The 14,379-nt window shown below is 37.7% G+C and overlaps 1 protein-coding gene across 10 annotated transcripts in view; it reads right to left on the bottom strand.

The window, feature by feature from the left end:
- ABCC9 (ATP binding cassette subfamily C member 9) overlaps nucleotides 1–14,379 on the bottom strand; it is a 73,855-nt gene that overhangs the window by 39,206 nt on the left and 20,270 nt on the right. For all 10 annotated transcript variants that reach the window (XM_015869389.2, XM_015869409.2, XM_015869332.2 and 7 more), the window contains 8 exons: nucleotides 11,726–11,884; nucleotides 10,199–10,354; nucleotides 7,184–7,318; nucleotides 5,709–5,871; nucleotides 5,082–5,122; nucleotides 3,937–4,079; nucleotides 1,546–1,654; nucleotides 461–571 (listed from right to left, as the gene is read on the bottom strand). In XM_015869389.2, the coding sequence (XP_015724875.1) occupies nucleotides 461–571; nucleotides 1,546–1,654; nucleotides 3,937–4,079; nucleotides 5,082–5,122; nucleotides 5,709–5,871; nucleotides 7,184–7,318; nucleotides 10,199–10,354; nucleotides 11,726–11,884 (1,017 nt within the window). The remainder of the gene's footprint in view (nucleotides 1–460; nucleotides 572–1,545; nucleotides 1,655–3,936; nucleotides 4,080–5,081; nucleotides 5,123–5,708; nucleotides 5,872–7,183; nucleotides 7,319–10,198; nucleotides 10,355–11,725; nucleotides 11,885–14,379) is intronic.

Genomic DNA, 14,379 nt, shown 5'->3' with positions numbered 1-14,379 from the left:
GAAGCATTATTTGCATAAATGGAAATGTATGGGGAAAAAAAAGTCCAAAATGACTTAAAATAATGTAATCATAAATTATGGTTCATAATAAATGACAGAAAATGACATAAAAGTTTTGATCCTGATTCTAAGAGTGAGAGAGAAGTATAAGAAGGGAAACTCTAAACAATCTCTTCATTTCTGCATATGGGATTCTCTAGTTTTTGTTCCTTTATGCTCATGAAGCCTCTTATTCCCGAGAAGATAAGGAAGCACTATAAAGAATTGGTCTGAAGAGAAGCCTTCTCATTCAGACTTTATTTTTGTGTTAAGTGCTAATTTATTTAGGCATTTTTGGCTTGTTCTTGAATTGGACAATTTTCCTTTGGAAAAGCAGCAGTAATTGCACTCTCTCTGGTACTGTTGTAGGACCGAGCAGAAGAACCTGCTTGGAAAGTATGTATTGATGTTTTCAGACCACCTTGATTGCAATATCATCTGTCTCCACAGGACGTGTTTGCCTTCTTGATGACTGTTCATAGTTTTCAAGCTGATACCTCAATGGCTGCCTCCTGTTGATGGCCTTTGTGTGCTACATCATGAGGAGAAAGAAAAGAGAAAAGTTGGAACTTGCAAGAGAGAACAGCATTTGGTTTCTTAGCAAAAAGAGAATCTGTTTCCATTTCTTTTACCATTCTTGATCACAAGAAGAAAATGCTTTTCACTATCTGTCTCGTACATTCTGTAAAATTTTAAATATTCTTAATTGAAGCACGGGGATTGATCTTTTAATGTTTTCCCATGCATAACCAACTCAAATTTCAGCTTCCTCAGCCTCTTCAAAGCACTAGGTAGGTCTGCCTTACCTGAGGTAGCTTCAAACAGAGCTGTGTCAGTAAAAGTGTAATGACATATAGAGCTACCATCCTAGTTCTTTCTTGCTTTTGTCAAATTCTAGTCACATTTGAAATTATATCATCAGTTTTAAGCAGCTGAGTCAGCTAGATTTAGAAAAATTTTGAAGGGTTTTCCCAAATTGTGTGGGTTTTTTTTGTTTTTTTATGTCTGTTTTATTTATGTATTTAGGTTGGCTGGTTGGTTTCTGGCTAAAATGACTCCTCAAATTTTACTCAAATTCACTTGTGTTTAGCACACCTAGAAATTCATTATGGAATGAATTTCTATTCCACAAACTTTACTGTTGTTTTTCCAATCTCCAGTTCTGAATTTCCTAGGGCAGGAAGTGTTCCTGCTTAAAAATGTCTGACATACCATGATACTGACAATATACACTACAATCCACATAACCACATTTGAATTTGAATCCCCACAAGTAAGTGTGTTCTGGCATTTTTATTACTACTAGCAGTTCTGTAGAGCTTCAATGTGTTTGAGGACTCTTCATGCCATAGAAACACAAGTCCCTCAACAGAAGAGGCAAAACTGGTCAAGAACAGAGTCAAGCAAGAACCCCAAACTCCTCAGCACCATCAATCGGGCATTTGCCTCATACTGGTCTGTATGACCTCTCTGCTTTGAAATTCATTGTCATAAAACAGAACTTACAAGTCCTGTGTGCTTCTTACAGGATTCATAAGCTACAGAATTGTCCCCACCTCTCCAGCTGTCATCTCCAATCTCATCACTGAGGAGAAACTCATTCAGCTTCTGTACACTTTAAAAAAAGCAAACATGGGATGGTTAAATAAACCCAAGTTACTAAGGGTACATTTCCAGTTATCTGCAGCCAAGACAACAGGATACACCCAAAAGTTTTCCAAGAAAAGTTGCAAGATACATTCCTCTGCCTATTGGACCATCGTGTTACCCAAGTACAAAATTATATACGTGGTAAAGGACATACAAAAATAATTAAACACTGTACAGGGAACTGGAAATGAAGAGGAGAGCTAAAGTCATGTGATTTCTGCTAGAGCTCTGTGGGAATTATTTCCATCTCAGCAGATTTCTCTCTGCTGTTCTTCTCCCATGTCTACACAAGGGACTTACATAAAGTCATTTACTTGCCTACATCCCCTGAAAATGCAAACGCAATAGGTGCATCTTGAATACAACTTTGGCATAAACAGCATACTAACAGGACTGAATAATGCACAAAACTGCATAGTCATAACCAACTTCAGAGCAACACAGCAACAGTTCTCTCTATCTACTTTCATGGGAAATACAGCACACAGGTTCAATGCATTCTTCATCACAGAAGGACTTGATTCTCCTTCTGTCCCACTTCCTTTAAGTGTGCCCTAAGTATAGGGCTCTATCATCCTAGGAAAGGGATCAATACAAGAAATGACCTGCCATGGTGAAATTATGACACTCTGCAAAAACTAAAATCAAGGTGCAGGAGAAAGTAGGAGAACATATGACTTTGGATCAACAATTTGAATATTAATCTGAAAATGGGAAAGTAGACCTGTTTCAAGGCCTGTATGTGTATTTTGTGTGAAATTATCAATAGCTGTTCAAGCTATGGAGGCATATAATTATTTTGTCTTTCCATTATAGCTGTTCCTATCTCCTGTTTTGAAAAAGGAAACTTAGATTGTCTAACAACAGTATTTCAGTCTTTCATAAGAATATCTGTGTCAAGAAAGGATTTCTCTTCTAAAGGAAAAGAAACCTCACACTGATCATCACCCTAACAATACATAAACCATTACTTTCTGTTTGAATGAGGACAGATATCCACAAAGGCTTTCATGTTATTGGAACTACTCTTTAAATTGAAACAGAGATTTGGACCAAAATTTTAGGGCTTAATCACAACACAAATGACCGCATATTTGATTGATGATGGATATTCTTCATTCTTCACTTGAGGATGTGATGTTCATGGGAGAAAGATTACAGGAAAGAAGTTTGTCAAAAACTGAAGTTTATTTAGGCAAATATGGTATTAAGTAATGTTCTGAGGGATAGCCAGCTGTGATAAGGAAAACGTCAGCACAATTTTGACATCAAGGCTGTGCTAAATGTAGTGCAAAGATTTAGAGGCTAGAATGATTTATAAGGGAGAGTTGGTATTTTCCACTAGTCAGAACTCATTTTCAGAGTAGGGAAAATCTCTCAGTTCTCCTGCTGCTTTGATAAATAACGCTTGTTTATTTTTTTATTTAGTGAGTGAATGTGGTGCTGGTAAATTACAGCTATGAAACTTGAAGTCCCCCTAATTACTATCCCAAGGAAATATTGGTAAGACTAGTATGATCTTCATGTCATACTAGTGCTTGGCATCTGACATGTTACTGCCAGTCAGGTGTCAGACTCTGCCTCTGCTTGGCAGTGTCTACTTCTACATAAATGCCCCATTACCACGACTATTTCCATACAGACCTCTGATGCAATAAGTGAAGGTCTAAAATTTGTCTTACTGCCAATATGGTCCCTTGAGACTAAGTGGTCCACAACCAGGAAGATGTTTTGTTAAGTTATTTGCAGAAGCAAATGCCTGGCACATACACGCTTCTGATGAAGCAATGCACTTTATGAGTTCCTTTTTCTTTTTCTTTTTTAAAATCTTTTCCACTTTGTGCCAGCTTCTTTGCTGTCCTGCCATGCAGATCTCCTGCACTCAGAGATTAAACTCCCAAATGTCTGCCTTGCCAACTCTTCTCTCCTGCACCACTCTACTGCCATTCAGGAAAAAAAGAATTTCCTTCATAAGAAAAGTCCTGTAGTGCTGTTTCTCTTGTGTACATAGTCCTTCAGTGCCCAATGTTCCTCCAACCATGCTTCTATCAAAAAGAGTCCATGCTACTGTTAGAAAACGAGAGGCATGGCAATACTGAATTCTCAATGAAAGCACCATGTGTTTAAATCCCCTTCCAGGTGAGCAAGTAGAAAAAACCTTTTCTCTAGCACCTTCCTTGTTGTGCTACTGCATGTAGATATTCAAGAGCTGGAGAAACAATCATAGAGTAAGTTGGGACCACTTACCTTATGATAGCCTTGACTGCAAAACGAACCACAGTGGAAAGCAGAAATAATGGTGTGACCAGGATGTGGAACAACGACAGTGATGCAAAGGCCTGGGCAGGCTGCAGGGGCTTATCATTGGTGTATGCATAAGTCACGAAGGTCTGTCACGTTAGAAGAAAAAGCATGTTATATAAAAACTCTATTGAATAAGATGGGTAAAGAAAGCAAGAAGTTTTGTTTAAATAAGGTCAGTAACTGTGTACCCCTAATGCAATTCCAGAAAATTGAAGGGAAAAGTAACTCCTGTTACAACACAAAAGATTCAAAATTTTGCCAGTGATTTCAAGCGACTCAGCATTTAAGAATGAAAAAAAAAAAAATCTCTTAATAAAACTGAAGCATTTAGCTTAGTCAAACCGTTAAGTACTATGAAGTTTTGTGACTGATTTCAGTGCTCTGAGGAAGAAGACAATACGGACAAATCAGTAGAAATGTGTTGTGCTTTTTTTCCCCACAGATACAGCACCATAGACACATTTCACTCAATCCGGGTAAATATCACCAGCACAATCTGAGGAACGCCCTCAGAATTCGGTTTATGAAGAATTCTTACTGACCAGCAGGTGGTACTTTTCTAATGTATTAGACTGAGATTTAAACCTGGCCAGAGCACCATCAAAAATTTATTTCACCTTAAACTCCATCGTATGATTTTTTGAATACTGAAATGGTGGCTTGCAGTACATTTTGTTTCAGGAATGATTTTCACTGTTAGCAGGAGAGCAAAGCCAACTTAAAACTCTCAGAAATAGGAGCTTCTAAAAACAGGTCTTCATCCAAATTGATACAATTATGTTGAATTGGTCGTTTCTTTTTTCTTTTCTTTTTTCTTTTTTTTTTCCTGGCAATAAAAGCCTGTATTTCCATTAGTCTTCAGTTTATTTGTTTTATGAACCCAAATCCCAACTGATGAAATACCAGTACACTGGAATGGGCATTTCTAATATAACACTACCTTCCAGCCAGCGGGTGCACTCATCTGCTGGTTTTATGAACAGTAACAATGGTCCTGCAGTGACAGTAGTTTTTTGTTTGTTTGTTTGTTTCTTCTCCTCTCTTTTTCCCTCCCCTTTTTAAAGAAAAGTGAAAAGAAAAATTCTTACTGCAAGAACAGCTGCTATTGGTATGGCTGCGTTCATAAAAACTAGGAATAGAAAAAAAAATAAGCATCAGATTACATGACATGTAAAATAGACTTACAGTTAGTCCTATGACACAAGAAGAATCTGTCTATTTCCAATTCATATACTTAAAATTCCAAAAAGGAAAATCCTTCTGCAGGAAGAAATTGCCTTCCATGACAGAGAGAGATCATAAACGCACAAATGCGTAAGCCAAATAATTATTTCCTTTGTATACTTCAGTGATTTAGGATAAAACATTTTATGTGCGTAATTCTTATGCTGCAAAACTAAATCACCTGTCAGCTCTTCCTCTGTATAAGAAATACGATTTCTATCAGTCACTTATTTATCTTTGCTGTAATCTAAGCTTCTGATTTTACCTGGAAACTCCTTACTATAAAACAACTTATAATGCCACAATTAAGGTGACAAACAAATTTCTAAAATAATCAGCAAGATATATTGCCAAGTTTCTATGCTTTGTATTTGCCACATATTTTGTTCGAAGTACATTTCACATATAAAAAAATGCCATAGGCACAGCTGTGTCTTGCTCTAGCTGAAGTCAGAAGAACCCATTTCTGAGACCTAAGAATAGTTACTTACTGGATAGAGATGTATGAAGTGCAAAGGTTTTGAGACTGGTGAGTTCCTTCATTCTTGTTTCCTCTACGCTCTTACAAAATATGTGCTCCCAGGCATACAGCTTTAATAATTTAATGCCTTTTAGTATTTCATTGGTTTTCTTTAATCTCTCTGTAGAATAGTCCTTCATTTCAAATGAAAACAAGGATAAGTAATTGAAAATGGTTTTTAGTTTTAATGAGAATGCTTTTTTCCCCCCCCCCCAATTAATTCTCTCATAAAGTTCATTAAAGAGATAATTTTTTTTTTTTTTTTTGTTGCTTATGAATTTCCACAGGCTTCCAGTTGTCACACTGGGTATAATAACCAGCAATTATTTCAGGCTCTTTGGAGATATTAAAATACCTATAATCAGAGGGGAAATTAAATGACTCTATTTGAAGAAGAGAAATAAAATATCCAACCCCCTCAAACAGAAGTTGAAACTCAGGGAGGCAGTATAATAGGCCGATGATGTTTGTAGGAATAGATAAATGTGTAATTGTTGATAGAATACTCATTTAGGGATTCATACAGAATGGTCATTAAAATAGGTAAGATGTTTATTCATGTATTTATCTAATCTAGCTAATTGCTTCTCACCAGAAAACAGTGCTCATATGTTTTGGTAAATCATAATCCAAATCATTTTGTGAGCCAGAAATCAGAAAAAAGCAAAAAGACTGAGACTATTTCTGAAAGAATATAGAAGATAAATCCTATCTTGGTATAAATTGTCATAGTTCAACAGAACTGAAGTGTACTGAGGAGTAAATCTACTTGCCTATTCATTTGCTTACTGAACATTAAGATAACAAAGATCCTTACATATTTGAAGACTAACATATCAAAGGTTGACCAAAAAAGTTCAAAGACCATGAGAATAAGGTTAAATGTGAGATGAAGTATTAGAAAACATTTGTAATTGGTGTTGTAGACAAGATGATAAAAAGTGTATAATAGATCTTTATCAAGCAATGTCATCTAAGTTTTAGAGGATGCAAAAGCTTGGAGTGAGAGTGTAGAGTCTCTATCCATTTTAGAGGAGGACTGTACACATTCCTTAATAATGTACTTCCATAATTTATCTGTCATTTGTACTATTCGTTAACATCCCATGACATACAACATTTGAATTCAGTAATAATATCCTTTCATGGAATTGAATTCAGACAAAACCATGCTATTTGGGTGAATATAGACTCTGCAGAGAAGGCATGTCAAGGCCCGCATACTTTTTCGGATTCTTATCTGACAAACGCTGAGGTACTTTTCTGAGGCAGGAAGGGCTGCTGAGCCATGCAAGGGGGAAGAGGAAGGGAGAGTTGTTGGAATCTAGACATGTTTTGCCTAAGCTTCTGCAGTGAATAGTTACTAGCAATAAGGACAGAATCCAAAACTCCTGATTCCCCGTTCTCCTTTCCAGATCAGAAGAACCACTACAATAAATTACTTACCAGCGTGCTCTTCTGAGCCTCAGCCAGCTTTGTAGCTATGAAGTACTGTATTGGAGCTAACAGTACAATAACAGCAGCACCAACCAAAGCACTCACTCCAAGCAAATTATAAAGTAGGATTACGCCCATTATTATCTATGAAGAAAAAAAAAAAAGCATAGAATAAAATGTCCACTTTGATAAACCAGCATGATAGCAAATATTATATATGCATATATTTGTTCTTCTAATAAAAAAGCTAAAGATTCACAGGAATCAAGTGAGACTTTATTTCAGGAGTTCACATTTAGAAAGTGAAGTTAACGTTGAATTTTAGAAAGAAAATTAACATAGAAATCTTTATTTTTGAACACGAATTTCATGTTTTGTTTTAGTACCTGTTAGTCCTAATTCTGGACAATATTTCCACAGAACTGAAGCAGCATCAAAAAGATTAGTTCTTGCCCCAAAGCATGTGATAGAACCACTGGCCTCAAGTCTTATTTACACTAGATCTCCTTACATCACTCTGGAAGCATTCAAAGGTCTTGGAACTCTCATGAATCATTTTTGCCTACTGTCCTCTGGGTCCTCTTCAACTGGAGACAGAGGCATTTCTGAGACAGGCACCAAAGCACAAAGCAAATGTGCGGGGAGTGTCACAAACCTGAGCTTATATTTCAATACTACATATCTCTGTAGGAAAGTAGCAAGATGCTGGCTGAGCCCTGAAAAGAGGGTAGGAACACTTCCCACTGTGGTTTATTTGGGAATGATTTTGGTGCAATTGCCATGATTCTAGTGCCAGAGTTAACACAAGTTCTACAGCATTAAGTATTTTTGTATAAAGCTCCGATTCAAGGTACAGATATATCCTCAGTGAAAACAGGACATTCAGAACTAGATTCCTAATTTGAGTCAGATTTCTCTTTAAGTCTTCTTAGACAGTATCAGAAACAATTATCGGCGGAGTTGGACATTTTGAAAGCATTATTTAGCTTTTCAGGCATCTGCAATGTAAGCTAACGGCCCTAGATGCCTTTTTCTTAGCAAAATAGTACAAGGTTAAAGGTAATTACTACTTGGGCTTAACTTTCAAGCTCTTACTGTGGGTTTCATTCTGCAATGTGTTGTTGTCCTTGATAGCAGGCCATACACAGGTAGATGCACAATGTATTTCCCAAGGTTATTCAGTCCTCAGCAGTCTATGGACAGTTACACTATCATTAATCATGCTGTGCAGATGCAAGTTTGGTATTTGCTATAACCTGTTCTTCCTGATGAGGGAACAGGTTTGACTGTTGCTGTTTCTTGGGACACCCATTGGAACTTATTTCCTTTGCATAAGGCAAGACAGGATAGTCCTGTCATTTTTTTTCCCAGAGCAGTATGGTTCTAATCCAGCCCTTATTTAATAAGGGTCATTTCCTTAACTTCTTTTTTTTTCTTTTTCCTTTTCTGTTTTTGTTTGTTTGTTTGTTTTTCACCCCATAGAGCAGAGAGTTGAGCTCATCAGGAGGCAGTAGGACACCTTACCACAAAAACAGTATCACTGACATCAGATTTATAATACTTTCAGGAAAATAGCAAGTTTCCTTCCATTTCTACTGTTGAAGCAGAGCTGTAAAATAATCATTACAATTAATAGAGCTTAAGTGCAGGAGCCCTGTATAGCCCAGGCCACAGATGCTCACTAAGTTACTGATCAGGTGCAAATTCATGGGTGAAGCTATACTCATTCTTGAGCAAAGCTGTGGTCAAGCTGTCTCTGTGCTCACTGTCTTGTAATTCCCTGAGGCTGAACTACAGGAACCACTAAAATCAACAGAAACTTCCTCAAACAAACCTGTTAGGTTACTGGTGAGGAAAGCCATTACATGTCTTCAGCAGCTGAGACAGAAACTGTTTATTAAAGAAATAGTAAATGGTGAATTTAGGCTATGTGTATTTAATTTTTCACTAGCTACAGGAAACAGACCACCTGTTCATTTAGAAACACTCCAGTATTATCAGCATCGCTTCCAAATAAACATGGATGTAAAACAGAGCCCTCTTATTATTGACTTATTATTTGAAATAGAATCCTCTGTATTATTTCTAACTTCTGTTACTATGCAAACTTCTTCTTTCTTTTCCTCCATGAATTATTTTTGTCACCTAAACTTTACCCAATCCTAAGGTATATGTATAAAAGCAATATTTGTTTCCATTTGTGGCAGTCATATTGCTGACTATTACAACAGCTTATTAGCACAGCTCCAGGAGTTTCAGCAAGAAGTGTGGCTTCTATCCCTTTTTTAACTTGTTTGGTGTTGGTGGGGTCGTGTGTAGGTTAGAACCATTCCATTTCTACCTGAAGCTAAACTTCTCGAGATGCTATAGGTTTCTGGCATTGTGGAAAATAAGTATAGCTCAGGTCCTTAAATGATTTAGACACTTCTGAAGGTTTCCTCTAGGTTAATAACTTTTAGCTTTGTTTCACACACATCTGCTTTTCCCTCTTTCCTGCCTTGATAAGGACTAGATGTTTGCAGTAACTAAGGTTGTTTAGATTGGAGCTCCTCTGAGCATTTCATGCAGCCCATCAGTCCTTCCATCAGTCATCAGAGCATAATTCAATTGCTTTTTGTTCCTACTGCTAAGCACAGCTACAAGTAGGTGCTGCAAAAGCAATGCTTGGCACTTCAGAGATGCTGCTTCCATACAGCAGAAGAAAATGAAATGACTTGTGTCAGTAGGGGAAGACAGAGCAGGGAAAAGACAAGAGGTTATCACTCGTAAAGTCACAGATTGTACCCAGGATAGCAAAATCCTAGTCAAAAAATTCTCACTTTACCAGCCCCTAGAAAGATAATCTCCAAGCTCTAGGAGGAGATGATGGGCCACATTTCTGCATGTTAGTCCTCCTCCTGGCAAATGAGTGTGAAGTCCATTGTTAGAGGCTCCCCTTTGGATTAGGTGGTAGTCTCACACATGTATACTCTTTTCTAATGGGCTGGAGGATCCCAACGTTATGTCCTTATTTTGATGCTCTACCTGAACAGGCATAGCCCACAAATTGGGGCACAGGAACAAGAACCACATTAACTGATTTGTTTCTATGGCAACCAAGTTATTGATTTGTCCCAGCGTCATCTCTCCCATGGACAAGTTGGATGTGGAGAGCCGCAGGATCTTATCGTATATCATTGCCTGTGGAGGGAATAAAATGGCATCTATGAAAAGGATGTCATTATAAAACAATAGGAGCAGCAGGATGTTTCAAAATGCAGTGTTGGTTATTACTTAGCACAGCCTTTCTCTCACATGAGACAGACAGAGGCAGAAGAAGAAAAAAAAATGAGAGCAGACTTTTAAAACCTCCTAAAGCATTACTGCTTAATGTAGACCCAAAACAGAACAAAATGACAACAAAACGTGAAAATTCAGGAGGCTGAGCGAAGTATTTTTTTAATAAACACTTGGTGAGCCTGGTTTTCTGTGGCGCTGTCAAAGAAATTATTGTTTCCAGTGCAGTAGCTGAACTCATGCAATGAAGTTTGGTACAGAATGGTTTTATATTCCTTCATGTTTCTTTCCTGCACCTGGTCATCTGTTTCCATAAAATATGTCAGAGCACAACAAGGTTTAAAATTAATTGAGTAGCTCCCAGAATTTTAAAGATAAATACTGTGAGATCAGTTGAAGCTGTAATCAAATTTCACAGGTTGTGGCATCAAGGAAGTTTTAGAAAAAAGTTTTGTTCTTTCAGGATCAAGATCAGATCTACAGGATTTATGGGATCCTGTTAAATTCCCATTTTGGCAACTGGGAATCATAAAAACATAAGGAAATGATGAGGTACTGTTTCTTCACCAAGTGCACCCCCTCTATTGAAACAGCTGCATCAATCACAGAGCAAGCATGAAGAGAAGCCTTCACACTGGTATAATATTCTGTGATTAGCTACACCTGGGAAAACATCAGTACCAGCTTCTATTTTGCACAAATTCCTGCTACTGTCTGTGGAGTTTTTTCTTCAGATGTCCTGGCTACAGCCTAAACTGAGTTGGAACTTCTGTCTCTTGTTTATAAACATGACTTCCACAAGGGGTTAATGGATGCTGGTTTTAGACAGTTTGGGGGAAGAATTACAGGGTAAAAGGGCATAAATATTCTTAATCACCACTAATGTTTCACAGACAGTACCCCAGTAAAACATTGCTAGGGCAACGATATGGCTGTTGACTGTTACAGTCAGCCAAAGTACCTCATAAGTAAATACAGAACCAAAATAACACTGCTTATCTTCAGACTAACTAATACTATTTGCAAAGATGTGTTTGTAGATGCACAGAGTGAGTGTTAAATTTCTGAGTATCAATATAATGGTTCTACTTTTTGGTGAGATGCATTACTGCCATCAGTTTGGCAGTGAAATGGCCATTTCCAGTTTTCTGCATGAAAATATCATAACTATCTTCTCCCAGACTATAGTTGTTAACTGAGTTTTTAGATAAAGGATAAGATAAATGAAAAGATGAAGCAGGAACAGTGGCATATCATGGGAACATCTTTGCTCACCAATAAAGCACCTCGTAGATTGATGCCAGTTTCTGTAGTCACGTAGTAGGAGGCCTGCAGGAATGTCCTCTGCAGGATAAGGGCCAGGAAGAGGAGAACTGCCAAAACGTAAACATTCCTGAGGAATTCCTCTGAGGAGAGATATGAATTTGATGGATCCTTCAAATGAAAAGGAAAAATACTATGACAATGACATAGGATGGATTATCTCTTCTTGAGATGCTAGATACTAGGAAATTCAGTCCTTGCATTAGAATATATAACATTGATGGTATTCTGGGAACGCTGCAGGAATCGTAACTCTCACTGTTCTACATATTGTGTTCTTCGATATAAATTAATCTCTCTGCTCATATTCCAGAGATTTAAGAGTGCAACTGTTAGCAATTCTGAAATAGTTTTTCTTAGCAGGAAAGGGACAGTGAGATTGCCATGTCTGTCTTATTCCTTAGATTTTCATTTGAATTCCGATGATTTGGCAGATAGAAATGCAACTTTGCCTGCATATAAAGAAGCTACAAATAAATTATTTTTATAATGTATGACTGGCTTATTGCATTGATATTGCAACATTGATTATGTTGTATTTGTAAATTGTAGGAACAATTCCTTCCAGAAATAGTCTATGATATCTGTGAATTCTGAATAAGAATAAAAGCGTTTCTTCAAGTATTTCCCATGAAATGAGATGTACATGCCTCAATAGGAGAAAAAAATATTGTTTATATAATATTGTTTTCCTTTTCTAGTTTTTACATTTGCTGTGTTGTTCAGCTTCATTCAGAGAAGGAAATAAATGTATCAAAATACTGCAAGGAAGGCTGTTTCTTTGGCACTTCCTATCCAGCTGGAAGCAGGATATACTGGAATTCTAAAAAGAGGAATTTCTTCTGAAATGCCCAGCCTGATGTTGAGAAGAAAGGTCTAGTAAATCACAGATTCATAGAATCATAGTGTGACCTGCGTTGAAAAGGACCTCAAAGATCATCTAGTTTCAACTGCCCTGCTATGTGCAGTGTTGCCAGCCACCAGACCAGGCTGCCCAGAGCCATATCCAACCTGGCCTTGAACACCACCAGGGATGGGGCATCCACAGCTTCCTTGGGCAGCCTGTTCCAGTGCACCACCACCTAAAAATACTGGGAGGTAATCTGAATGTCTACACAGTCAAAGTCTCATCAAGGTCTCATTCTGGGTTACTCTCACCTGCAAAAGGACTAGAGGCAGGAGAGAGACCCGAGCTTGTAGGCTCACTTTACCACAATAACCTCACCAGGAGAGGGTAAGACTGAGCATTAGGGAAAAATTATCGTGAAGATGGTCAAACAGCAAAACAGGCTTCCTAAGGAGATGTTTAATGTTTGCCTGTGTTCATGTGGCATTTGGAAAATGCCATTATTAACATGCTTTAACTTTCAGTTCCATTCCATTCCATTCCATTCCATTCCATTCCATTCCATTCCATTCCATTCTATTCTATTCTATTTTGTTCTACTCTGTTCTGTTCCATCCTGTCCTATCATATCCTATCCTACCTTACCCTACCCTACCCTACTCTACCCTACCCTGCCCTACCTTACCCTACCCTACCCTACCCTACCCTACCCTACCCTACCCTACCCTACCCTACCCTACCCTACTCTAACCCATCCCATCCCATCCCATCCCATCATCTTAATCTCATCCTACTCTCCTCCATCTATCAAAGGCAACCAGTGGGTGGGTAGTCTGGATTTGGGATGAACCAAGTGACTGGAAGGCAACTGTGTCCCATCCCTAGTCAGGTATGTCCTGTAATAACCAAGCCATAAAACTTCGAAATCAGTATAAGTAGTCAAATATTTATAAACACTTACTGAGCAAAAATAACTTCAAAAGTGCCAAAGTCTCAAACATCTACATCCTGCTGAAATAACAGGACAGGGTTCCTTCATCAGATAAAGACTCTTGGAAATGAGGGTTGCTTCAGTGAATGATTGGTCAGGTACATGCTTTCTCTTAATGTCCTGTGTCATTTAACTTTTCCATGTGAACATAGCAGGGATAACAATAACAAAGTAACTTTTGTGGCCACCTTTGACAATGTAGATAGAATTACAGGGAATTAAGGGGGAATAACCATAAAATTAAATCAATTTGAATTTGTTGAATCTAGAGAGGATTTAAAGAGAGACTCATAATGGCAAGAACAACCAAGGGAAAGTTTATCAAAATATGCAAATTGAAAGCAAATGTATTCTGAAATGTATCCAAGAGAAATAGTGACTATCTGTCACAAAGCCAGAATGTTGAAGTGCTTTCAAGTTTTCCAATTTATTTTAATCTTCCCTTTAGCCAGTGTAGATTAAAACATTTTAAAATAAAACATTTCAATGAAGAGTGCAAAAGGAAAATGTGCAAGTTTCCAAATTTGAGATCCAGAAATGAAAATTTTCAAGCAAAACTATCTTGTTTGCTCAACATGAAAAAAAAAAAGATAAACAACGAATCCCCCCTGTGGCGCAAGTGGTAGAAGTGCCACTCTGTTACACAGAGGCTCGAATCCCGGGGGCTGGACTCGATGATCTCTAAGGTCCCTTCCAACCCGCACGAAACTATGAAACTATGAAACTATGAAACTATGAAACAAAATCCTGTTACAAAACAAACCGAAA

This window comes from Coturnix japonica, chromosome 1 (assembly GCF_001577835.2).
Source record: "Coturnix japonica isolate 7356 chromosome 1, Coturnix japonica 2.1, whole genome shotgun sequence".
In the NCBI taxonomy this organism is placed as follows: Eukaryota; Metazoa; Chordata; class Aves; order Galliformes; family Phasianidae; genus Coturnix; species Coturnix japonica.
The sequence above is the reverse complement of the archived record's forward strand: the minus strand, read 5'-3'. Positions and strand labels throughout refer to the sequence as shown.